The 25,581-nt window shown below is 45.5% G+C and overlaps 1 protein-coding gene across 1 annotated transcript in view; it reads right to left on the minus strand.

Annotated features, from left to right (window-relative positions):
* Positions 1–18,915, minus strand: part of PM20D1 (peptidase M20 domain containing 1) — a 33,482-nt gene extending 14,567 nt beyond the window's left edge. The window contains exons 1-12 of the mRNA XM_022593620.3: positions 18,598–18,915; positions 15,941–16,027; positions 14,200–14,432; positions 13,665–13,751; positions 12,285–12,418; positions 11,866–11,985; positions 11,015–11,090; positions 10,581–10,642; positions 10,260–10,338; positions 8,181–8,252; positions 2,816–2,984; positions 595–694 (exon numbers count right to left, since the gene is read on the minus strand). Of these exons, the coding sequence (XP_022449328.2) occupies positions 595–694; positions 2,816–2,984; positions 8,181–8,252; positions 10,260–10,338; positions 10,581–10,642; positions 11,015–11,090; positions 11,866–11,985; positions 12,285–12,418; positions 13,665–13,751; positions 14,200–14,432; positions 15,941–16,027; positions 18,598–18,772 (1,394 nt within the window). The 5' untranslated portion in view covers positions 18,773–18,915. The remainder of the gene's footprint in view (positions 1–594; positions 695–2,815; positions 2,985–8,180; positions 8,253–10,259; positions 10,339–10,580; positions 10,643–11,014; positions 11,091–11,865; positions 11,986–12,284; positions 12,419–13,664; positions 13,752–14,199; positions 14,433–15,940; positions 16,028–18,597) is intronic.
* Between the last annotated feature and the right edge of the window lie 6,666 nt (positions 18,916–25,581).

The raw sequence follows: 25,581 nt of genomic DNA on the forward strand, positions 1-25,581 counted from the left end.
ATGATGAGGAAATCGGAGCTGGATATGGTAAAGAGCAGAGAGGTAAATGGCAATCGTCCCCCCATACCCCAGGACTAAAAATTTGCCGAAGAACCCACAAAGTAGTAATTCACATGCAGTAGTTGAAATTAGTGCATAGGTCTCAGACCCCTACACTGTGCTTTCTTTTGAGAATTCAAAGCACAGGCCCACCTTTGACCTCAAATGTGTCTGCATTTCACTGACTGGAAATTGAGAACTCTGGAGTACCCCCTCTTGGGGGAGAAAATGAGATCCAGAGGGGAAGCACTCTCTCAAAGGGAGGAAGAGGTGGGATTAGCGCTCAAGGGTCCTAATTCTTCCAGGTTCTCTCCGGTCATCTGATTATCTCCATCCCTGAAAACAGTCACCAATTCCCACTCATTCTGGGGAGTGGCAAGACTCTGGTGCTCAGGAAAATTGGCCAGTTGGGTTCCATAATATCTTTATTTTAGTTTGTGCAAACCCTGGGTTTCTCCCATTCTGTGGACTGTCAGAAGAACGGCGTGGGAAAGGGACAGGTCAGATGTATCTCCTCTCTCCACCAAGCTGTCCAAACCTGTTCCATTCACTCACCTGCTGAAGCTCTGAGGCTGCAGGTAGATGGGGTTGAACCGGTAGATGCCAGTGGTAAGGTTCGTATAGTGTCTGCTGTCTGTGTTGCCAATACAAGTACCTAGAAAGGAAGAATCAAGAGGAATGGGGCTTTATGTGAGCAGCCAAGCCAAGGAAGTGGTGGCAGGTGGGCTACCTGGGAAATTGGGACCCCTGTGTCACCACAGAAGATGTCTGGCCCTTCCTTGGAAGGCTGAGGCTATGAATTTTTGTCCTTCAGGCTACCCATTCTCAAAACCTTTCTAAAACACCACTGCAGCCGGGAACATGGGATATCTTCCCAAAGGCATTAATGAGACATCCCTTGAATGGTCCAAAGTGCCCTCTCTCCGTGATGACCATGGAGGCCAACAGCATCATTTCATACCTATAGCCAGGTTACTCTAGAAATCTAGATATCCAGAAATCTAAGTACATCTTCCTTATTGCCTGAGTTTTCTTGTATATCACCCAGGTCAGAAATAAACACTCTCTGGGGGAATTTTACTGCTATAAAATGCAATCTTCTTCAAGTAGAACATAATTTCCTATTATTCTTGTCCTCTGAAGGATGACTCTGTCTTCCTAGAGTCAAACTTCAGGTTTGGAAAGTCCCAGGATACTCTCTAGTGTCCCACTCTCCTGAAGGTAGCAGGTCACCCCATTCCCCAGTAGGAGTGTTCTTTGAAAAAAGACCCCCTGGAACATCAGTTAAAGTGTGGTGGGATGATCTGGGATGGTAATTTGTGTTTTGTTCTACTTTCCACTCCTGGTTTTAAATGGATAATCAGCCCCTTCACAATTCCTGGCTTTGGGGATTTCTGCTAGTTGATGCCTGCCTATCTTTATTCTGTAAAAGCCCAACTCTGTTGATGGGATTATGGCAGGTGCCCCAGAAAGGAGAGGGTAAGATAGGGAGCCTTTGAGGGCCAAGAGAGGAGAATCTGGGAGTGTGCAAGCCAGGGTTCCTAGGTGGTGGGGACCCAGGCCCTGCTCTGTGGCAGGAGTCCAAGCAGGTGGCAAATCTCAGAGGGTACATTCAGGGTATGTTCTTCGGTCTAGAGTCAAAGATCTCACCCCCTAGACAGGCCAGGGAATCCGAGGAAATCTGCAACCTGAAGTGACCTTGTGGCCAGGACAATGGATGTCTCAGAGGCAACCACAAGGACCGATGACCACGGACTAAGGGATCCTGATGCTATGCTGTCGCATAAGACCCCAAGGGCCTGATTCAGGTGGTGGTGGTGGTGCTTGGAGGCTTCGATAATGTCTGAGGTTGAATTTCTGAGGAGTGGATCTGATTGAAGTTGATTAAAAAACAAGGCTGCTCTTTTCCCCCACACCCGAGGAGCTTATGGGTGCAGGATTTCACTGTAATCTCTTTAAGGGCCCATGCCTAGCCCAGGGGCAGGTCCTAAGTATTAATATTAGCTTAGAAAATGAGAGGATCCATGATTAAAGCTAGATAAAAGGAAAGTGAACACAGGTCTTCACATTAGAGCATCTCTTCCTCACATCACAGACCACAGATTCTCAAACTGTGGTCAGTCATCATTCCGGTGTCAGAATCCCCTGGGGTATTTGTTAAAAAGGCAGATTCCGGGGTCCTCTCCAGAGCTGGTTAACCTGAATCCTTGGGAGTGGGTCCAGGTAATCTGCATTTTAATAAATTCCCTAGGTGATCCTCTTCTCCTGTTAAATTTGAGAATCACCGTCTATACAGCATAGACTTGGAAGGTACGCCAGAAGACTGGGAAAGTGGTGTAGCGGCGCTGCTACCGGGACAGGTGAAGGTGGTTAATTCAGGTGGTACAGCCAGGAGGAGTTTCTGGGCTGAGGATTCTGAGCTCTGTTGCTGAACTGCTATCCTAGAGTGGATCAGAACCAGATGGGGAACCTGGCCCCCTCTGTGGCTCCTCCAGAGGAGGGGGAATCGGAGCTGATCCTCTCCTCCATGCCAGACTGGCTGGCCTAGGTTAAGCAAGGACCCAGGCTTGGCTGACCTAATTTATTGTTTCTGATCCTTTCCTGTTTGCTTTTTCACTTCTACTCAGAGGGGAAAATACAGCTCCAGTCCCATCAGGAGAGGAAGCAGCCAGCTGTTTCCAGGCTGAACAGCTGGGGTGGGGGTGGGGCAGTGGATATTAGACAGGATACAGTTCCAGCCCCCCCTCCCCCCAGCCACAGCTGATGAAGTCATTACCTGGGGCAACAATGTTGACTTCCGGGAAGACAGACTGTATGGTCTGGCGGAGCAGCTGGTAGCCCAAGGCCTGATCATCAGAGGGGCTGACAGGCAGGGGGTCAAAGGCATTCAACACGTGGAACTGGATCCGGTCATCAGCCACAATGTCCTTGGCTAGTTTTAGGACCTTGAGGGAGGAAACAAAGGGAGTTCGATTTATTAATCTGCTATCCAAGTACTGTATGAATTTAAACAGTCTTGATTTCTCTCCAGCAAGGCAGAGCCCTGGAGTTTACAGAGGAGACTCATTTTGGCACTGGGACTTCAATTTCAGCCGACTGGTTGTAGGAGATAGAAGGGCTGGTCTTCCTGGAAATCTACAGCATGGTAGATTTAGGTTAAATATTTGGGAGGTTGCCTTAACAGCCACGAGGCAGGTGGGGGATTGGAAAATCAGGAAATTGGGTCCTTTCCCTTGGGTTGAGAACCATGGGCTGGGTGAAAATGTAGAAGAGACAGCACAGTGGAAATCTCAACCATCTCGAGAGAGGGGGGTAGATGTGATGACCTCACTTCAGCCTGGGAGAGTCTCTGACAGATGGTGACAAGGTCATATACTTTCTTTCTTTCTTCTCTCTGGGCATCCCTGCTTCCTCTTTGAAACCAACTGCACTGGAGCCAGGAAGATGAGCTCAACAGACAAGAAGTCAGGAGTTGGGGGACTGGTAGTCAAGTTTTCTCCCTGTGCCTCCTTTCCTCAGGAAGGAACCTGAGGAAGCTTCTAGAAAATTCAGTCTGAAATGACTAGAGCTGAACTCAGCAAAAGTCCTGGTCCCAGGCAGGATGTAGACCAGACCCTGAGGATCAGGTCCCGTGGAGCCATGTGGGAATGGACCAGGCATCTGACTTAGGGTGGCCCCCCAAGCCCACTCAGCCACCCAGGGAAAGCCCCAGCAATAGTCTCAACCCATCTGATCAGCAGTTGTTTTAGAACCATCTCTGCCCTAGAAAGGGGGGTGTCTGTCTCATAACTGGGGGGCATTATCTCAAGAGGACCACTTTTAGGTCACTGTCCCCTAGAAGCATGCTATGAGCTGAGTCTGGGAAGAAAATGAGGGTTCCTAATTCTGGCTTAGAAACCACCATTTAAAGCAAACCAAATTCCCTGCTGTTGGATTAGGGGTAGGAGCCAACTCACTTGTCAGAGCTTATTTTCACTCTAGCACTTATGTCACTAATACTCTGCTACAAGAATTAATATATAGTCTGGATATATTCTTGACCCATTGGAAAGGTTCCTGAAGTCATCCCCAGAAGTGTCTGCTGCTCCCTGTCCCAACTTACTTTAAGGTTCCTGCCTCCAGAAATTGAAGACGGCACACAGATTGGACCACCCTCAATGAGCACAAGGTTTCCCACCAGCTGTTAGGATAGGTCCTGACCCAAACACCTCATTTCTATATTTCCAGTACGAAGAACATAAAAGGCATGCAATGAATGTTGGATACACACATTTTAAAAGATGTGAACCAATAAAAATAATAATGGGAGTTGTCTCATTAAGGAGCTTGCCAAGGTTTATCCCGTTAGTATTGCTGGGCTGGGTATCTGAACGTGGTCTGACTTCACAGGGATGATGCTTTACTGCTTCCAAAGTACCTACAGGTTGAGGTGGCGTGGAGCAGAGCCAGCAAGAGGGTGGTGTTCATTTAAGATGGATTCCTTTGTGGTATGAATTTTGAGCCAGAATTTGAAGGAAGGATACGAAACTGATGGAGAAGAGGCAAGAGGCAGTCTGAGCATGGAGAGGGGCATGTACAAAAACTGAGGAGTAACACCAAACTTTGTGCCACAGACAGCCACTTACTGCTGTGTGATGTTCGGCAAGCTGCTTAACCTCTGTGCCTCAGCTTGCTCATCTGTTAACAGGAGGATAATAGTAGCACCTACCTGGTAAGGTGGTTGTTACCACTACCGGAATATATGTAACGTGCTTAGGCTGGTTCCTGGCACTCCATGTATGTTAGCTGTTATTTGCCTGTTTAGAATGGAGGGACCACCCTGGGCAATAATCAGAGGCACAAGGATGGGACTAAGAGAAGGGACTCATCAATGGTAAGAGGGACCTCAAGGGTCACTGTAGAGCACATTGATCCCTCATTTCCCTGAGCTCTTTTCTATTTTATGCGAAGCTGTATTTTCCTCTCAAGTGAATGATAAATTCGTTGAAGGCAAGGACAATGTGTACTTAAAATTGGTAAGGTCTTTTAGAGTTAGCAAGACCAGCTTCTGTCCTACTGAAAGGCTGTTCATTAGATCGTCTATGACAGGCTGTCATCAGCTTGTCCTTGAATATTTCCAGGGGCGGAAAGCTCACCGTCATGTGTTTTAATATATTCCACCTTTGAACAACCCTGTTATGAATGTCTTCCTAATAATGAACTGAGATATGGCTTCCTGTAGCATCTAACCTCCCCCCCACCTCTTTTTATTTATTTTTTAAATATTCTGTAGAGTCCACAGGATAAAATAGTACAAGACACATCAGCAGGATTTCATCTCTGTTGAGATTAGAGGCCTGTGCTCTTGCTGCCTGAATGCCGCCCCCAGGTCTTTGCTCCTTCTTGGGTTTCAGTTTGATTGCTTGCTTACTGCTGTCTCTACCCACTAGCACCTAAGCCCCTTTAGAAAGGGAATCTTGGCTTGTTCACCATTTTCCCAAGTGCTTGGAAGAATGTTTGGCCCATGTGGCCACTCAATAAACACTTGGTGAATGAATCAATGAAGGAAGAAAGGAATTTTCTGTAAAACACTCTAGATAGGTGGACATCCAGCCTCTGAGAAGCTCATTACCATCCAAGGTGCCATACTCCAAAACTCTCCTTTAAGTGGGGGCTCCCTGAAGTATCTCCCAGTGGCCTTATTTCTACTCCCTGAGGCCCATGCAGAACAAACTTTCCTTTCTACATGGAAGCCTGTTACATTTCTGAAGGCGCTTGTTCCGCACAGATGGGTGCCGGAGACCTATCTACATCCACGACATGGGAGAGACCAGCTAAAGAGGGAGGAAGAGGGCTCTGGGAGCCATTTATGTTTCCATCGGATCCAGCGCAAGGCTCTGCACCCTCGGCCCTCAGACCAGCAGGGAGTGTCCCTGATGCATGGAATTGGGGCACGAGGGAGAGGAGTGACCAGGACAAAGAGGTGCTGCGTGCTTTTGGGATGACAGGGGCTTTGCATTCCTCCCTGGGGCAGGTGAGCAGGATGGGCCTAAGGATTCCGGAGATTTCACGAGATAGGCCGGGAAGGAAGGCCACTGTGGCAGGGGACTGGAGAGGAGGGAAGAGTGCCAGAACCTGGGAAGATGAAAGCCCCAGCTGGTGGAAAACAGCCCGTGGAAAGGGCATGGAGTTGGAATGAGGATGGAAAAAAAACTGGTGGAAAGCAGCTCAGTGAGGGGAATTCAGTGATTTCCTGGTCCCATGAGTCCCCAGGGAGAGGACAAAGGTTGGCACTGGATGAAAAGCAGCAGAGCCCAGGGCTTACACTGTCCCAGATCCCTGCCAATGCTGGGTGACTCTGGGCTGGCTGTCAACTCATCCCCCCAACTCCTGCAATGAGGGGTGTGCCTCCCACCCTGTGTGAGGACACACAACCTCCTCTGTAGGGAAGGCCGCAGGGAGAAAGGACCACAGAAGTCTAAATGTGGCAGACCCTTGATGACCTGACCCTTACCTTGCTTAATCCTGGAACATAGTATTCATCTGACAGTTGTTACGTTGCTTTTTTTGATCCTTTTCAGAAGGATCAGATTTACCTTCGAAATTCTTTTTAGCTCAACCTGATGTTTAAATAAGCTAGCCTTTCCTACAGATGTCAAACATTCTGTGTATTTCTTTTCACCCTTTAGCTTTCAGTTCAAATACCACATCCTTAGGGAAGCCTTGCCTGACCCCACAGACAAGGTCTGGTTCCTTGCTATATTCTGTGATAGCACCCAGCCCCCTTTCCTCATAGCACTCATCACGGTTTGCTATTATACATTCATTTTTATAATTTTAAAATTGATATTCATAGCAGAACATTGCAAGGCGCTGTCCGCAACCCTCTTCTCTCCAGACTTCACACACCCTTCCCACGGGATTTTATTGGCTGTAGAGGTTTCAATTAATAATACTCCAGCCTCTATCTCTAGTTCATTCTTTCTCTAGATCTGAGGTATTTATACTTGCCTATTAATATATTAGAAGCTTCTCAAATTTCTAAACCCTTTTATTTCTCTGTGAACTTGCTCTTCTTCCTGAATTCCCAATCTTGGTTAAAGGCATCAGCACCTGGCCAACTACCCAGGTTTAAAACCGTGGGGCCGTCCTGCCTTTCACTCACCCCACATCCATTACACACAGCGACCTGCTGAACCCAACTCTCACACCCACCTCTGGTGGGTACCTTCTTCACCCCATGACCACAGCCTTAGTTCAAACCTCTATACCCACTGCCTGAGATGTTGCAACAGCTTAACTGTTTCTTCTTACTCCAGGGCTTCCTCAGCATCACCACTAGCACTGTCTCCCTAAAAAAGAATCTGAGTCTATCACAGCCCTGTTTGAAGACCTCTGACAGTTCCCTTTTGTCCACAGATTAGAGCCCAAACTCCTCGGCATGGCATACAAGGCCTTGATCCCCAAATGACAACTCCATTTTCATCTTCCATTACTTCTCCCCCAAGTTATCCAACTCTTTAGACTTTATTTTAGCTGTATTCTGAATGTCTTACTTCTAGCAAAGTCCTATTTGTCTTTAAGTCCCAGTTCAGATTTCTAGTGATCACAAAAGACTTTCCTGATCCTCAGAGGTAGCATCAGCCCCCTTCTTTGCACTGGTCCTGTGGTAATTTGTTCAGCCCTATTTGTTATAATCCAAGTATAGTGTAGTGGCTAAAAGCACAGACTCCGGAACTAGTGCTGGATGTATAATCCTGGGCATGTTACTTACCTCCTCTGTTTATCTGTGTCTCTGTTTTCCCTGTTAAATGAGGATAATATATTTCCTACCTCATAGAGTGGTTGTAGGGATTAAATGAGTATGTGTCTACCTGAGAACAGTGCCAAGAGCACAGAAAGTTCACTGCCTGTGTTTGCTACTATTGTTATCATTTTCTATTTGTCACTTATTATTATCATTCATCTCCCACCCCCAGACTCCAAGTTCCCCCAAGCCAGAGATCTCCTATCCCAGCCAAGCACCTGGCACATAGGAAGCCTTTGAAAAATCATTGAACAAATGAGAGCCTGGGCCAGCCCTGGGATTGCGGCTCCACCCCAGTCCCGACAGACACATCTCACCGACGCTGACTCAGTTGTCAGGAACACATGGTACGTACCTCCTGGACTGTCTGTGCAGGGTGAATTCGGAAGTTGACGGTGGCCTGGGCCACAGGGGGGATGACATTCACCTAGAGAGAGACCCACAAATCCTGGCTGAGCCGACCTCAAGCCCCCCACACCTGACCCCTGCCCAGGAAGTGCCAACTACCACCTGCAAGGGGAGAGGGAGCTGATTTGATTGAAAAATCCAAGGCTTAATTTTTTCAGTCAGCCCCTGTCTTCTTTGGGCCCTTGACATGTGTTCAATGCTAGAGGTGTGTCTCTGCTTCAGGCCAGACTTTCATGCTTCTTGGTCCTGGAGGGGGTCACAGAGAGATGCTCAGAGAAAGACTGCTTTCTCTGGGAGCGCACGGACACCTCTGCTTTGGCCCCATGCAGTGCCACAGGCAGTCTTCTGTGTGTGCTCTTTCCCAGGGCACCCAGGACATTTCTGCAGCGGTCAGCGTTAGTCCTTACTCAGGATAGGGCGCCCAGAGCATCTGAGGCCCCATCGTGGCCCTCAGGGGGTTGATCATGATAATGGTGGTGGTGACGGTGACGGTGATTTCCCACATCCAGCTGCAAAATTTGACTCTGTTCTCTGTTTGACCAGGAAAAATCCAAGACTAATTGGAGAAGAGAGTTAAGCTATGGAGGGAATTTTTCCCCAGAGCCCGCGAGAGAACAGATTCCCCAATTGCCTATCTTTCTTTGAACTGGTATGGTGCAAAAAAAGCACCAGGCTAGGGACAGGAGAACTGGCTGTTATAAATTAGCCATGTGATTTTGAATAATGACAACCTCTTTGTGTCTCTGTCTTTCAATTGGCAATTGGGGCAATAATCCTCTGTGAGGAGGACCAAATGGAATAACAAATGTGAAAGTATTCTGGACAGATAAAAACACCATTCAAATGCAAGGACACAGTACTGTTATTTTGGTGAACTCTCTAGGCAGCTGGTGAAGCCAGCTCGGGCCTGGCTGACACGCCAGACACACTCGGGCCTGGCTGACACACACAGTTACGTCAGGAGTGAATTCTGAGGCACCATTCACTTACACTCAACCCGGGCTGCACAGTACCAGGGCTCCACAAGGCCACACTGTATTCTAGGTGAATGGTGCTCCTTGAATGTGTGCTGGTGGTACTGGTAGAAATTGGAATGGTCTAACTCCTTTCCAGATTTCAGAAAGGCCTCAGCCCAGGCAAGCTAGCGTGGCTAGTTCAAACAGACAAGCCCCTTAGTGGCTGGTCCAACTGGAAGTAGACCAATTTGCTGAAAAGTAGTTCTTGGAAAAAAAATTATCAAAGTGTTGGTTCACCTGAAACTTATTTCTATAAAATGTAAACCTTGGGAGTTTCCTGGTGGTCCAGTGGTTAGGACTCTGCGCTCTCACTGCTGAGGGCCCGGGGTTTGATCCCTGGTCGGGGAACTAGGATCCCACAAGCCTCGCTGCATGGCCAAAAATAAAAGTAAACCTCATAGAATTTACGTTTGCAAAGGCCACCCAATATTTACTGTATTTTGGGGAATGACAGTGTATGTATTTTAAGTGTTATGTATATCACAAATGTTATAGATTTTTTAAATGGCAGGTGAGTTTCTCTCATTCAATTCAGGGTAACACTAGGGGAAAATATATTCATCATTCATTAAATTTGTGAGGTGAATAAATCTTCCAAAATATGAGGAAGAATAATAAAAAGGTGGTAGGGAGGTTGGGAATCTTTAAGCCTATGTGACCAAAATGCTAAATTAATATGTTACATGTTGAATGAGTATAGGTCACAAGAATTAACTCCCAAATAATGCCTCTTCACACCAGCGTAATGGTTGTTTTTTTGAAGGGGTACAGACCCAGAGAACCTGAGGGGGGCCCCTGAAATGCACATATATGAAACTTGGCCAGCAATTTCACGGAGTTTGTAGACGTCAGCTTAGAACCCTTGCTCTTGAGGCTTACCCATCTGATGACACAGGACAGTTCAGTGCTGGGCCTTCCTACTATTCAAATTGTAACCAGAGAAGGAAGGAGAAGCCAGGAGATAAAGCCAAGGGATGGAGGGGTGTGTGGGAGGAACCAGGTGGTGTTACCTTGACCCCTGCATTGAACATGGTGAGTGCTGTGGTGGTCCTGACCAGCGCATTGGTTATGTAATTCCTCTCCATCAACCTAAAGCAGAAGGACTAAGGTAAGACATTGTACAATGGAAAGAAAGAATGGGTTGTTGGACTACCCCCTTTCCTGAACCTTGGAGATCTTTAAGACAAGGAGGGATGTCCTATGTACGAATTAGATGTAGTGTCTGGTGGCTGAGGGATGGTTAGTCAGGCCCAGTTAAGCCAAAGAGAGGGGACTGGGAAGTGGGTAGGTTTGGGGTGGGGGATATGAGGGGCAGAAAGATAAAACTTTACCTGCTTACAAGGGGCTGAAATAGCCACAGGTTGCTCAGGACTATGTTGGTCGGGAAAGGGAACTGAAAGGGAAAGCAGCAGGTCAGCAGGATTTCAGAGGGGTCAGCATAACAGGCTCACTGTTCTGGGGCCTGTGTCTCTCCCTACTTTGGATCTGCCTTGAGGGCACTTGGCAGTAGCCTCAAGGATGAGTGGGAACCAGCTTCCTCAGGCTGCCTGGTGTTAGGTCTCAGGTTCTCAGCCTGGGCACCAACAGCCCCAAAGAACAAGCTGGATCCCTGCATCCTGGGCTCAGCCACAGGCTGGGAACAGGGGAGAATGCGCAGAGCACTGGTCAGCAGTAGGGCTCCTTTATTACTCGAAAGGCAACTTCTCTGCCACCCTTTCTGACTCTTCCATAGCTGACAAGGGGTCTGCGAGACTCCTTCTCATACCTCGTTTGCCAGCTGCTGCAATGCCATCTTGAAGGGCCCGCCTCCAAACATGTTCGGCATTGGTGTCTGCTCCAGTCTGGAAGAGAAATGGAGCTCTCAAGACTCACTCAACTCAGTCTAAGACCAGCAGAGTCTGAAGAGAAGGAGAGAGATAGGATGTTTCAACAGGCCTGGCCAGGAGGCCTCCCACTCACCTCCCCATCACCTCCACCAATCCAACCGTTCCAAGATCTCAAAGCGCAAGTGGGGCTACCTCTGCTCCACCAGCAGGAGCGTCCCTGTCTACCAAGCCCAAGACAGGCACCCCCAGTCTCACTGCACCTACCACACTGCAGCCAAATTGTCAGTCTCTTCCGCTAACTGTTGAGTTCCTAGAGGAAAGGGACTGTCTGTATGCCCATCACTGGCCACAAAGTCTTGAACATGGTAGATAGTTAAATATTTAACTGAATGAATATAATTCCTCTTCCTACTCTGCAAGAAAACTGGCCAGAGGTAAGCTCTGCTGTTACAGGCCCCGACCCACAGCCAGCAGCCTTTATTTACCTTAGTTATCTTGCCAGGGCAGGTGGAGAATTTAGACAGTTCTTTTCCAGCTTGTGAGCTCTAACTTCAGGCCTGGACTTTGGACTATTCCAGCTACCTAACCTAGCTTTTGTCTGCTGGCCCTTACTTGCCATAATGGATAGATCCTCTTCTGATGTCTAACCCACTGTCCTTCCCGCAGCCCCCATGGCAGCTTCTCAGCCCAGCTTCAGGACAAGAAGCTTAGCTTCCTCAAACTCAGAGTGGGAAAATGCCAGGTCTTCCAGCCTGAGTCTGGCAAGGGAGCAGGGCCAGGAATTGCTTACCGGCTGACAGCAGCTGCGAGGATGCCAATGCTTGTTTCCTTTGGAGGAGCTGAAGAATGGCCTGGAGTCATGTTTACTTGCAGCATGAGGTCAATTGCACCCTTCTCGGAGACTGAAACCCTGTAGGAGAGGGTCAGAGAGGGCCCTCCTGACCTCCTCCCACCCTGAATGATCCCATAGGCCCCAGGCCCATCTGTGCAGTGTCTGGTGGGCCAGGAGGTCAGCTTCATGCTGCTTAACAAAATGTACTCTAGAGGAGGAAGGGAAAGGGAAGCCCAGACCTGGTCGAAGAGCGGGGTGATTAAAGCAAGAGGAGTAAAATAAAGAGTTGTTTCGCATGGTCTAGAGACACCAGGCTGAGGTCAACTCTAATGGGGTGAGAACGCCTTCCAAGCTGGGGGCTGGGGTGCTTTACTCACATGGCAAAGGGCTTCTGGAGGTTGGGAATGAAACCATCCAAGATGGAGCTCCCCTCATCCACAATGAAGGCTAGCTGGATGCCCCTTGCCTGTAGGAGGGCTGAGATCTTCTGAGCCCCATTTACCCCTGATACCTGCAGACATTGAACCCAGAGCCACAGTCCTTCTCAGCCCGACCTCCAGAGGTAGCTCACAGAGACACATTCAGCATAGCTGGGGGCTCCAGAGCCTCCCTACCCAGGCTCCTTCCTGGGGGGCAGGGCCCTTGACAATCCTGCCTCACAGAATCCTGGAGTGTCAGAGCTGGAAGGGCCCAACGCCCCTCATTTCACAAGTGAAGAAGCTGGGACCCAGAGTGGGAGGTGATTTGCCCAGGGTCAAAGTAAGTGGCATCACTGGAAATAAAACACATTCGTTGATCTCCCTGTTATTCCTCTTCCCATCACACCAGTCCTCTAGGTGTAGTTGATGGATTACGTGCCTGCCTCAGGTATTACCAGGGAGTTTGTTAAAAATTCAGATCTATGCATATCACTAAGTGAAAGAAGCCAATCTGAAAAGACTATACACTGTATAATTCCAACTATATAACATTCTAGAAAAGACAAAATTATAGAGACAGTAAAAAGATCAGTGGTTGCCAGGGTTTGGGGGAAGGAGAGAGGGATGAATTGGCAGAACACAGAGGCTTCTTAGGGCAGTGAAAATATGTATGACACCATAATGATACCATATATGTTATTATACATTTGTCCAAACCCATAGAACGTACAACACCAAGAGTGAACCCTAATGTAAACTATAGCTTTGGGTGATTATAATGTGTAGGTTCATCATTTGTAACTAACGTACCACTCTGGTGGGGGATGTTGATACTGGCGGAGGCTGTGCATTCTTGCAAATAAGAGAAATCTCTGTATCTTCTCATTTCTGCTGTGAACCTAAAACTGCTCTTAAGAAAAAAAGTCTTGAGCTTCCCTGGTGGCGCAGTGGTTGAGGGTCCGCCTGCCGATGCAGGGGGCACGGGTTTGTGTCCCGGTCCGGGAGGATCCCACATGCCGCGGAGCGGCTGGGCCCGTGGGCCGTGGCCACTGGGCCTGCGTGGCGGGAGAGGCCGCAGCGGTGGGGGGCCCGCGTACCACACACACAAAAAAAAGTCTTTAAAAAACAACAAATTCGGATCTATGGCACAGAGCCCAGACATCTGCATTTTGGTCAAAGTCCTTAGATATTTCTGGCGACAGATACACAGAGAAGTTGGCAAATTACCACGCCATATCCTGGAGACAGTGCAGCCGGGGAGCAAACCAGACCAGGGTGAAGCATACTCCCTCCCCCAATAGGGGACCCAGAGATAGGTATAGGATGAAGGGGTTCTACCTCCTCGTCATGGCCCAGAGCAATGAAGAAAGATCTTCGGGGGATGTAGTTTCTGATCAGCAGAAGCTCCAAGGCCTGCAGGATTGCCTGGGGGACAGAAGGACAATGGAAGAGGAGAAAGGCTTATTCTCTAAGGTGTGGCACCAACGGGGCATCAGAGACATTGGGCTGCTGGCAATAGGGCTGATGGAACTAGGATGTGATAGACTCTCTTTGGAGAGAACAAATTAAAATGGTCCCGGGGATGGGATGTAGGGAAGCAGAGCTCTGCGTGAAACTTTTACCACCTAGAGAAAAGCATAAATTTATCAGTGTCAGAGCTGAAAGGGTACCTGGGGATCATCTACTCTAATCCCTATTTCACACTTGAGAAATCGGGGCCTAGGGAAGTGACAAACTGATGACTGGAACCGAGGTATCCTGAAGCCAAGGTTCTTTCTACCATAGCCTCCTGCCTCCCAGGGGTTAGCCAAGCACCCCCCTCCTGGGTTAATCTTTAGGACTCCAAGGCAGAGGGAACACAGCGTTTCAAGACCATAAGAGAGTTCTTGTTGTCCAGTGTGCCTCGACCATAGATGAAGCCATCACTCTCCAACCCAGAAAATGGGGGCACGTCCCAGCCTTCGTCAGGGGCAGGCACCACATCAATGTGAGCGAGGAGCATGTAGGGCTGCAGGCTGGGGTCCGAGCCTTGGACAGTGAACAGGTGGCTGTACTCTCCCACAGCTTCATGCTGGATAAAGCTGGTTTTGAACACAGTAGGAAAGACTAGAAGCAGAGAGATGAAAAGCAATGAGAGAAAGCCAGATTCAACAATTGCCTTTGGTTTTCCTACCATTTGATTCTCCCTGCTTTTTTCTTTTCCCTTTAAAACATGCAGCCTCCTTTAGGAAGCCTTCTGGTACAAAGCCAGTCTGATTCCTGATTTGCCCAATCTCTGAAATACCTCTCCCCTATATTATAATGTGCTATTACTGTGTAATAACCTGCATATCAAGACCCCACCCTTATGACAGATAAGAGCTCAAGATCTGGCTTGGTCTGACCTCTAATGTTGTCACAAATACACGTTACAGGATGACGGAGATGAAGACTTATGTTAAATTTTAAATATAATAGGCCCCAGTATCCAAATTACTTGGAACCAAACATGACCACTATATATATATTAAAAAATCAGAGATAGTTTTCTTTTACAAAACAATACTTTTAATGTTTGTGTTATATGGAGATAAAAGATTATTCTGTCTAGCATATGACCACAATTTTGTGTGCAGGTGTGGGTGTTCCCAGGGTCAACTATTCTGGTTATAGATAAGTATTAACACAGGCGGCCTTAGAAACATGGGAGAAAGAACTTTGATCTCCCTCTGGGCTGTGTTGGAAGAATCCATATATACCTCTGTGGATACCTAAAACCAACCAACCAAGCAAACAAACAAAAATGAAGACATGCTTTTTTCTTGTCAGCCAGCTTATCTAGTCTACTCTTACTGTACATTTCTTTCCTGATTTTTATCTCCTATTTAGTGAAGACTTTCAGCCTGCTGGATTGATCCCAGATCCACCCGTCCCCAGAGTGTTAGAGAGGGGGCTCCTTGCCGTGCCTTTGCCAGCCCCTCCCGCCTGAGACTTGAGGGGGCTGTTTTTTATTTGATTTAGGAAAGTTGCCTCACTACTTTCCATGAGCTTTTTCTATGGGGAGGGGGAGCTCCAAGTCTCCTTTTTTCTGTTGACCCATATTTCTTTAGCTCATGGGCAGTGGGGTAGGGGGAGAGGACTGATGTGATAGTTCAAAGCTGTCGACTGCCTAGAAGCTCAGAAACGTGTTAGTAATGAATCTGGAGTAGGGCTTGGGTAGGTGGGATGTGCACATGTGTGGGCTGTAGGTATGTGTATGGAGATAGGGGTGGGAGGAGCATGGAGCATAGTTCTGGCAACTATGGGAGAAGGAATTCCTAGTCCTACCTTTTGATTAGATTATATTTATTGACTGACATATTTAGGGCAAAGATTGGGAGAGTTCAAACTCCAACCAAACAGCTATGTGCCTTGGTTCTTCAAAGGGCAAATCTATAGTCTCTACTCTGTGTCCACTCTAACTCCTGGACTCTCCCTTCTATCGCTCCCCACTATGTACAAACTTTGGTCAAAAGACGCCCATACAAATTAGGTTGCCCGTGGTCAGTCACAAATTAAACTTCTTTATCACTTTATAACAGCACCGCATCTCCAGCGCTACCTCTCCTACCCCTTTTGCACAGTTTGTGGCTGACCTTTATGAATGTATTCTCCAAACTCAGCCAGGGCTGTCGTGTTGAGCTCCTCGGGGCTGAAAGACACTGTTGGAATCTGGATGGCACCTATCAGAGTCAGAGATGGAAGATAATAACAACCATTGATTTTTCCACAGCCCTCTGTACATAAAAAGTTCTCTTGCATTCATTATCTTATTGTGGAGGGCAATACAATCCTTTGAGGTAGGCACTGTCGTTTTCCCTTATTCGAAACTGAGGAAACAAGCTTACAGGCGTTAGGTGAGCTGCTCAAGACTGTCCAGAAACAAGCAGTAGAACTGGGATTTAAACTCAAGTTCTTTGAATTTATTTAGGCTAATATGTTTCTTAAAGGAAAATAAAGTCCAAGATGGGATGGGGTGGGGGAGGTCAGACAGGAGTAGATTTTATATCCTGACCCTGAGTGGGAAGCTGCTATAAATTGCTTCTAAGGTCTCACCCTGCCTCTGAAGCCACCATCCCTTCAATGAATCTAAGGAGCCCGCTGTCCTGGGTCCCTACAAGAATGAAGCTTTGTGTGCTTTTCTGTACAGAGAGTAGGCTTATTCCTCTTAGACTGGCTCATCCAGAGTCTCACTGTTCTCTCAGCCAAGGCCAGCTTTTTGGGCACATGATGCCTGGGAAGGGGTGGATTTAGAAGCTCCCAAACAAGCTCTTCAGTCATAAACAATCTCATCCACTCTACCCGGAAGTCTCAGTTGCTGAGTTGCCACTAGGTTGATCCCTTGGTGAAGGCTTTACATTCTTAAAGAGTTCCACTATCAAATACAAACAGCGGGGGTGGGGGGGGGGAGGAGGGGCGCAGAAACACATGGATCATGAAATTATTTGATTAGATGGCTGTCCGAAAACACTGGGAACAAATGCACCCAGGGCAGCTTGATGTCAAGGGAGGGCCTCTGACTTCTGTACTCAGTTTTGCTAAGAGTCAACCCTGCATCATAGCCTCCCACCTAGGTGGGGAAGCCAAGGTTCAAAAAGACAAAACTGCCTACATGAGATTGAGAGGCAGACTCAAGTTCTGAACTCAGGTGTTTTGTCCCCTGCTCAGCATTCTAAGCCATGTTGCTATGAGGCCCCTTTTTTAGGTTCTAATCTAGCTTTTGCTTTCTTCTGTGCAGGGAGACTCTGGTGAGCTGCTGCCCAATGCCCTTCAGAGAACTATTTATACTATGATGCTTTGGGAAAGCCCTGCTCTGCGTCCCAGGCCTATCGCTCCAGCACAAACACAATTTATCTTTAACAATGAGGGTTAGCTTTCGCATCTGCCGGCACGTTTATGTAGGCAGTTCCTTTTAATCCATCACTTAATGGAAGGGAAAAGACTGGCGTTAAGCCCAATGGTGAGGAAGGATCTCATTATACCACAGGATCTAGCACTCAACAGAAACTTTCTTCTTTTCTCCTGGAAAACGCAGATTGGGAAGGTAAATAAATCTTTAGCCTTGGTTTGCGGTCTAGGGGAGAGATGTCCTTTAGGAGAAGAAATTAGGAACGTCTCACACCCCGGCAACACTCCCACACCTCTTTTTGGAGCCATCTAGAAACTACAGGCACTAGATGTTGTCACCCAGTGCTTACTCCAAGGTGCGGGGTGCTGGGGAAGATCATTTAACTGACCTAAACTTCAATTTCCCTCATCTGTAGATAAGATTCAGATTATTTAGTCTTAAGTGATTTAACAAGTGAAAACTCTCAAAGGTTAAAAGCTGTTGTATTTTTTTTTTACTCATTACACATTTATTGTACATTTTCACAATCTGGATTTGCCACAGAACTGGGGGCATAGGGTGAGGGAAGGGGGACAGGGGATACTGGGATAATATGGGGGGTCTAGAACACAGCACCCTCACCCCCAGCATCTCTCCCTACCCTTTCACACCACAGCTTAGAACTCCCTGCTTCCCCTCCACACAGAAACCTCGAGTGTGGGGGGAAGAGTTTAGGGGGTCCCCTCCAGTGTCAGGTTAAGGGACTGCACCCTCAGATCCCTAAAATTGTGCCATTTAAAAAGACATTAGACCCTTCCTTTATCACTTCACCTAAGGAGGAGACCTGGAGAGGGGCAAGAATCCCCATCTTCCAGCAAGTCCTACATTGGCAGTGATCAGTACCCCCAGCCTGAATTCAAGGGGGCAGTCAGAGGAGCTGGGCAGTGATGGGGCAACACCCCCCAAATGAGGGAGGAGGGTATTCAGTCCAACCTCCAGCAGGGGTGGGGCCAGAGATTTCACGCAGGAGTTGGAGGGATTCTTTGCCCTGCCCCGTTCTCCCCAAGGCAGTGATGACCCCCTGACACACTGGCAGCCACCTCTTCCAAAAGAGATCAGATTGTGGCCAACGCCCGTGCTCCAGGCAAGCGGAGGTGGGGGTGGGGTAGTGTGGATAAGGGCAAAGTTGAAGCTTCCAGGGTAGGCTGGGAACGCTGGAGTCCCCAGAAGCCAGGTCTAGGAGAAGAATGGGCTCCTCAAGCCGGGCACGAGGTGCCGTGAATGGGGCCAGGGCTCGGCGGTGGGGTGTTGCGGAGCTCGAGCTCGAGTAGCCGACCTCTGTGGCGGTAGAAGGGAGTCGCGGGTTGGCCCGAGGAGACAGCGAGCTATATATGAGAATAAGTGGTGAAGGGGACCCAGGTTCACCTTTCAGAGCCTCCTTCATTGCGACGCGCTCCTCTTGGCTGAACTGAGAAGGGATTCGCGGCGACCTCTGATGCCCCTGGCCCTTGCCCCGCAGGCCCTTCGATCTGGAGACGGCGGCGATACCTAGCAGTAGCACAGCCGCCAGGGCCAGCAGGCAAACGTACGGCCGAGCCATGTTTCTCTCAATTCCTCGCTGCCAGTCGGCGGGCTGGAGTTTGGACCTAAATAGCCAGACGGCGATCTTCGGCCTGTCACTGCTCTAATTCCCGCAACTGCCTTAGTCTCACTCCATTCCCAGGGCTGGCCAATCATCCCTTGCCTGGAGATGCAGGACAACCAATCCACGGTACGGCCCCGCCCCAGGCCCGCAAGGCCTTTCGGGGGTTGTGGTTTCCCGCCCTGTAGCTCGTAGCGTAGGGTTCCAGGCAAGTTAGTGCAAGGTCTTGCCTGCACTTGATCTTCTGCTTTGAGATACTCGTAAATCCCTTTCTAGATGACAACAGACCAAATAAAAGGGGGAAAAGGCAAATAAATGAACAAAGTTTATCAGACCTTTATCTACTTGTCGCTTCCTCTGAAACTTAGGGCTTGACTACCATTCCCTTAGATTCCATTGAGGAAGCTCTGCACCCCCTGACTTGATTTCATTTGAATTGGAACAATATTGCTCTGTCTGTAGACATTGTTTTGAAGTATATTAGATGAGAGTGTTTGCGTCTGTTTAGGAATTCGCTGAAAGTGTTTTTGATATCAATGTTAACACTGCATTTTTGCAACTCCAGGCAAATACATTAAGACTGAAGGATTTTTTATTTTATATTTTTTAACATCTTTATTAGAGTATAATTGCTTTACAATGGTGTGTTAGTTTCTGCTTTATAACAAAGTGAATCAATTATACATATACATATGTCCCCATATCTCTTCCCTCTTGCATCTCCCTCCCTCCCACCCTCCCTATCCCACCCCTCTAGGTAGTCAACAAAGCACCAAGCTGATCTCCCTGTGCTATGCGGCTGCTTCCCACTAGCTACCTATTTTATGTTTGGTAGTGTACATATGTCCATGCCACTCTCTCACTTTGTCCCAGCTTATGCTTCCCCCTCCCCGTATCCTCAAATCCATTCTCTGGTAGGTCTGCATCTTTATTCCCATCTTGCCCCTAGGTTCTTCTGACCATTTTGTATTTTTCTTTTTTTAGATTCCATATATATGTGTTAGCATATGGTGTTTGTTTTTCTCTTTCTGACTTACTTCACTCTGTATGACAGTCTCTAGGTCCATCTACCTACTGCAAATAACTCAGTTTCGTTCCTTTATATGGCTGAGTAATATTCCATTGTATATATGTACCACATCTTCTTTATCCATTCATCTGCTGATGGACACTTAGGTTGCTTCCATGTCCTGGCTATTGTAAACAGAGCTGCAATGAACACTGTGGTGCATGACTCTTTTTGAATTGTGGTTTTCTCAGGGTATATGCCCAGGAGTGGGATTGCTGGGTCGTATGGTAGTTCTAGTTTTAGTTTTTTAAGGAACCTCCATACTGTTCTCTATAGTGGCTGTATCAATTTGCATTCCCACCAACAGTGCAAGAGGGTTCCCTTTTCTCCACACCCTCTCCAGCATTTATTGTTTCTAGATTTTTTGATGATGGCCATTCTGACTGGTGTGAGATGATATCTCATTGTAGTTTTGATTTGCATTTCTCTAATGATTAATGATGTTGAGCATTCTTTCATGTGTTTGTTGGCAATCTGTATATCTTCTTTAGAGAAATGTCTATTTAGGTCTTCTGCCCATTTTTGGATTGGGTTGTTTGTTTTTTTGATATTGAGCTGCATGAGCTGCTTGTATATTTTGGAGATTAATCCTTTGTCAGTTGCTTCATTTGCAAATATTTTCTCCCATTCTGAGGGTTGTCTTTTTGTCTTGTTTATGGTTTCCTTTGCTGTGCAAAAGCTTTTAGGTTTCATTAGGTCCCATTTGTTTATTTTTGTTTTTATTTCCATTTCTCTAGGAGGTAGGTCAAAAAAGGATCTTGCTGTGATTTATGTCATAGAGTGTTCTGCCTATGTTTTTCTCTAAGAGTTTGATGGTGTCTGGCCTTACATTTAGGCCTTCAGTCCATTTTGAGTTTATTTTTGTGTATGGTGTTAGGGAGTGCTCTAATTTCATCCTTTTACATGTAGCTGTCCAGTTTTCCCAGCACCACTTATTGAAGAGGCTGTCTTTTCTCCATTGCATATTCTTGCCTCCTTTATCAAAGATAAGGTGACCATATGTGCATGGGTTTATCTCTGGGCTTTCTATCCTCTTCCATTGGTCTATATTTCTGTTTTTGTACCAGTACCAGGATATGCTATCTTTTTTAAAAAATTAATTAATTAATTAATTTCTTTTTGGCTGTGTTGGGTCTTTGTTGCTGTGCGTGGGCTTCCTCTAGTTGTGGCGAGTGGGTGTTACTCTTTCGTTGCAGTGCGCAGGCTTCTCATTGTAGTGGCTTCTCTTGTTGCAGAGCACGGGCTCTAGGCACGTGGGCTTCAGCAGTTGTGGCACATGGGCTCAGTAGTTGTGGCTCATGGGCTCTAGAGTGCAGGCTCAGTCGTTGTGGCACACAGACTTAGTTGCTCCGTGGCCTGTGGGATCTTCCTGGACCAGGGCTTGAACCTGTGTCCCCTGCATTGGCAGGCGGATTCTTAACCACTGCACCACCAGGGAAGCCCAATGCTATCTTTTTAAAATTTTAAACTTTTGCCTTTTACATCAAAGATCTTAATCCATCTGGAATTGTTTTTTCTGTAAATGGTATGAGATCAGGTCAAATTTTATTTTTTTCCAACTAGATAACCAATTTTCCCAGCACCATCCATTAAATAGTCTGTCCTTTCCTCAGTGATCTGCGAGGACAACTCTCTCATTTATTGTTTTCATGTATGAATGAAAACTGGGCTCTCTATTTTGTTCCATTGGTTGCTTTGTTTATTCCTATGCTAATATGACTGTCTTAATTACTATAACTTTAAAATACATCTCAAAGTCAGGTAGAGCATGTTTCTCCTTTAGCCTGTTAATGTAATGAATTACATTAATAAGTTTAAAATATGTAAACTGCCCTGACATTCCTGGGATAAACTCAACTTGGATAAACCCATTGCTACATCTTCCTTTAGAATTTTTGCAATTCTGTTTGTAAGTTTGATTGGCCTGTAATTTTTCTGTTTTGGGTTTGATATCAAGTGAATAGTAGAAATCTAATTAGAGAATATTGTAGTGATTTCTAGCTGCCCCAGTATTCTTTCCCCCTTTCTAAGTAATAAGAACCCTGAGTTTGAGCTCAACACATTGATACCCAACTAAAAGAATAAATTTCCCAGACCCTTGCAGCCAGGTTTGCCATGTGACTGAATGCGGAGAATGAAGGATAAGCAGATACCTTCTGCTTAAATTTCTTCCTCCATTCTCATATGTGATGGCTGCAGCTCTAGCAGCCATGTTGGACCATGATGATCTGCTTTTATGGCGGGGCGTGGGGGGGGGCGGGGAGGGAAGGAGGGAGGGGGAGAGAGAGAGAGAGAGAGAGAGAGAGAGAGAGAAGGAGAGGTGGGAAGGGGAAGGAAAGGGAAATTTCTACCACATTTAAACTACTAAAGGATTGACCTTCCTCCCCACCCTGCCTTTTTTTGCATTCTCTGGAAGAGTGTGTATGTAAAGTAGGACCAAAAACCTAAGATATTTTTCTAATAATTCTAAAAAATAAAGTAATTTGGACCTTGTATTTTCTCTGTGGAAAGATTTTAAACTGCTGATTTCATTTAATGGTTATAGGATTTTTAATGCTTTCTACTGTTTTCTTGATTCCCTTTTGGTATATTATATTTACCAGCAATTTATTCATTTTGTTTAAGTTTTCAACTTTATACTAGCTAAGAGTTTAAGCTCTGGAGCAGATTGCCTGGGTTAAATTCCTAGGCGCTCTACATTCATGGAGTTGTGCTGAGTAATCTTGGGAAACTTACTTAAAATTTTTTTTTTTTTGCGATATGCGGGCCTCTCACTGTTGTGGCCTCTCCCATTGCGGAGCACAGGCTCCGGACGCGCAGGCTCAGCGGCCATGGCTCACGGGCCCAGCCGCTCCGCGGCACGTGGGATCCTCCTGAACCGGGGCACGAACCCGTGTCCCCTGCATCAGCAGGCGGACTCTCAACCACTGTGCCACCAGGGAAGCCTTTTACTTAAAATTTTGAGCCTCAGTTTGCTCATCTGTAAAAAGGGGATAATAACAGTATGTATCTCTTAGAATTGTTGGAAAGATTAAATGAGTTAATACATGTAAAGGGCTTGGAAGAGTACATGGCATATAGTAACCATTCAATGGATGTTAGCTATTCTATTATTACTATCTCCTTTCTTTTGCTTTCTTTGTTTTTTTTTCCAACTACCATAGTTGAATATTTGGCTCATTAATTTTTGTCTTTTCTAACAAAAGCATTTTAGGGCTATAAGTTTACTTTGAAGCATACTTCCCTATGTACCACAAGTTTTGATATGTAGTATTTTCATTATTGTTTAGGTCTAAGTGTTTTAAAGTTTCCATATAATTTCTTCTTTGACTATGAGTTTTTCAGAAGTGTTTTTTAAAACTTTTTAAATGCCTATTTTTTTGTTCAAGTTATGTTTTTGTAACTGATTTTTTTTTTTTTTTCTTAGCAGTACGCGGGCCTCTCACTGTTGTGGCCTCTCCCGTTGCGGAGCACAGGCTCCGGACGCGCAGGCTCAGCGGCCATGGCTTACGGGCCCAGCCGCTCCGCGGCATGTGGGATCTTCCCGGACCGGGGCACGAACCCATGTCCCCTGCATCGGCAGGCAGACTCTCAACCACTGCGCCACCAGGGAAGCCCTGTAACTGATTTTTAAGTTCAATGCATTATGTCACAAAATGTGGAATGACACCTATGCTTTGAAAGTTTTTGAGAATTGCTTTAGGACCTAGTGTATGATCAATTTGTGTAAATATTTCATGTGTACTTAAGAAGTGTAAATTTTAATTGTTGTGTGTACAATTCCATCTGTTTATTAAATCAAGTTTGTTTATTTTATTGCTTAACTCTTTCATACCTTACTTTTAAAAAATCTGTATGACTTAATGAGACAGTATATTGAAATCTTCCATTTTGTTGGTGGATTTGTCATTTTTTCAGTTTAAAAAAAATCAATTTTGCTTTATTTATTTTGAGACTTTTATTTGGTACATTCAGGTTTAGAATTGTTGAAAATTTTATCATGACATAGTGGTTTTTTATGCTTCATAATCTCTTTGTCTTAAAACAAATTTGTCTGCTAATAATATAGCTATTTCATTCTTTTGGTTAATATTTATCTTGTATAGGTTGTTTTTTCCATTTTTGTGTCCTTATGTTTTAATTAATTAATTAATTAGTTTATTTTTTTCATTTTAAAAACATTTTTGGCCACACTGCATGACATGTGAGATCTTAGTTCCCCGAGCAGGGATCAAACCTGTGCCCCTTGCATTGGAAGCGCGGAGTCTTAACCACTGGACCGCCGGGGAATCCCTGTCCTTATGTTTTAGAAGGACCTCTGAATTTAAAGTTTAATCTAATCAGACAATTTCTTTTACTAATGAGATTAGTTTAGTTACATTTTTTCCGTGATTTCTTCTGTATTTGGACTTATTTCTATCATCTTCCTATAAGCACTACCTTTTCTATGCTTCTTTCTCCCCACGTATTGCCTTTTTAAACAATTAATTAAACTTTCATCATGTGGGGTTTTTTCTTATTCTATTCTCCTCTGCCCCACAGGTTTGGAAATTATATTCTTTGTTGTCTTATGATTTACTATTGAAATTTTAGTACTCATATTTAATAAATTTGAATTTAATATTTTAAGCCTTTTCCTCTGAAAAATGTGAAGACATTTGAATGCTTTAACCCTGGTCTCCTTCTCTCTATATGTTATTGTTGTTCATTATTTTATTTTTTATTTATTTTAGGTTTTAAATTTATTTTTTTAAATGCCACAAATTAGTTATTATTATTATATAGAGACAGTTTCTTTATATTTGCCAGTATGTTTACCAGTTTCCCTGTTTAATCTTTCTTCTTGAATCTCAGACCTTACTTCTGGAATAATTTTTCTTTTTCCCAATGTTCATCATTTTGAAGCTACTTTACTGAAAGTCTGATGACAGTCAACTCTCTCAATTATTGCCTATCTGAAAATATCTTTATTTCATCCTCATTCTTGCAAGATAATTTTCTTGAGCAAACAATTTTAAGTTGATGGTTGTTTTCTCTTAGCATTTTGAAGACATTAGTTTACTGTCTTCTGGCTTCCATTTTTCCTGTTGAGAAGTTGACTTGCAATGTAATTATTGATCTTTTGTAGTGAACTGTTTTCTCTCTGGCTCCTTTCAAGGACTCCTCTTTGTTTTTAGTGTTCTTAAGCTTCACTACAAGGTGTCTAGATGTCAAATTTCTTTTTTTTTTAAAGTGTACAATTCAATGGTTTTAATATGTTCACAGAGCTGTGCAACCATCAACACAGTCAATTTTAGAACATTGTCATCACCTCAAAAAGAAACGCTGTACCCTTTAGCCATTATCCCTAATTCCCCCCATCTTACTCTTCCTGGACCTAAGCAATCACTAATCTACTTTCTGTCTCTGTATATCAACACTTGCCTATTCTGGACATTCATATAAATGGAACCATATAATATGTGGTCTTTTGTGTCTGGCATCTTTCACTTATATTTTTCAAGGTTCATCAGTATTATAGCATGTATCAGTACTTCCTTTTTATGACTGAATAATATTCCATTGTACGTATATACCACATTTCATTTATTTATCCTTTCATACATTGGTGGACTTTTGGATTTTCACCTTTTGACTATTATGAATAATCCTGGTATAAACCTTCATGTACAAGATTTTGTGTGGACCTATGTTTTAA

This window comes from Delphinapterus leucas, chromosome 1 (genome assembly GCF_059928025.1).
Source record: "Delphinapterus leucas isolate spDelLeu-1000000601 "Yukka" chromosome 1, BTC_Dleu_Yukka2, whole genome shotgun sequence".
Classification (NCBI taxonomy): domain Eukaryota; kingdom Metazoa; phylum Chordata; class Mammalia; order Artiodactyla; family Monodontidae; genus Delphinapterus; species Delphinapterus leucas.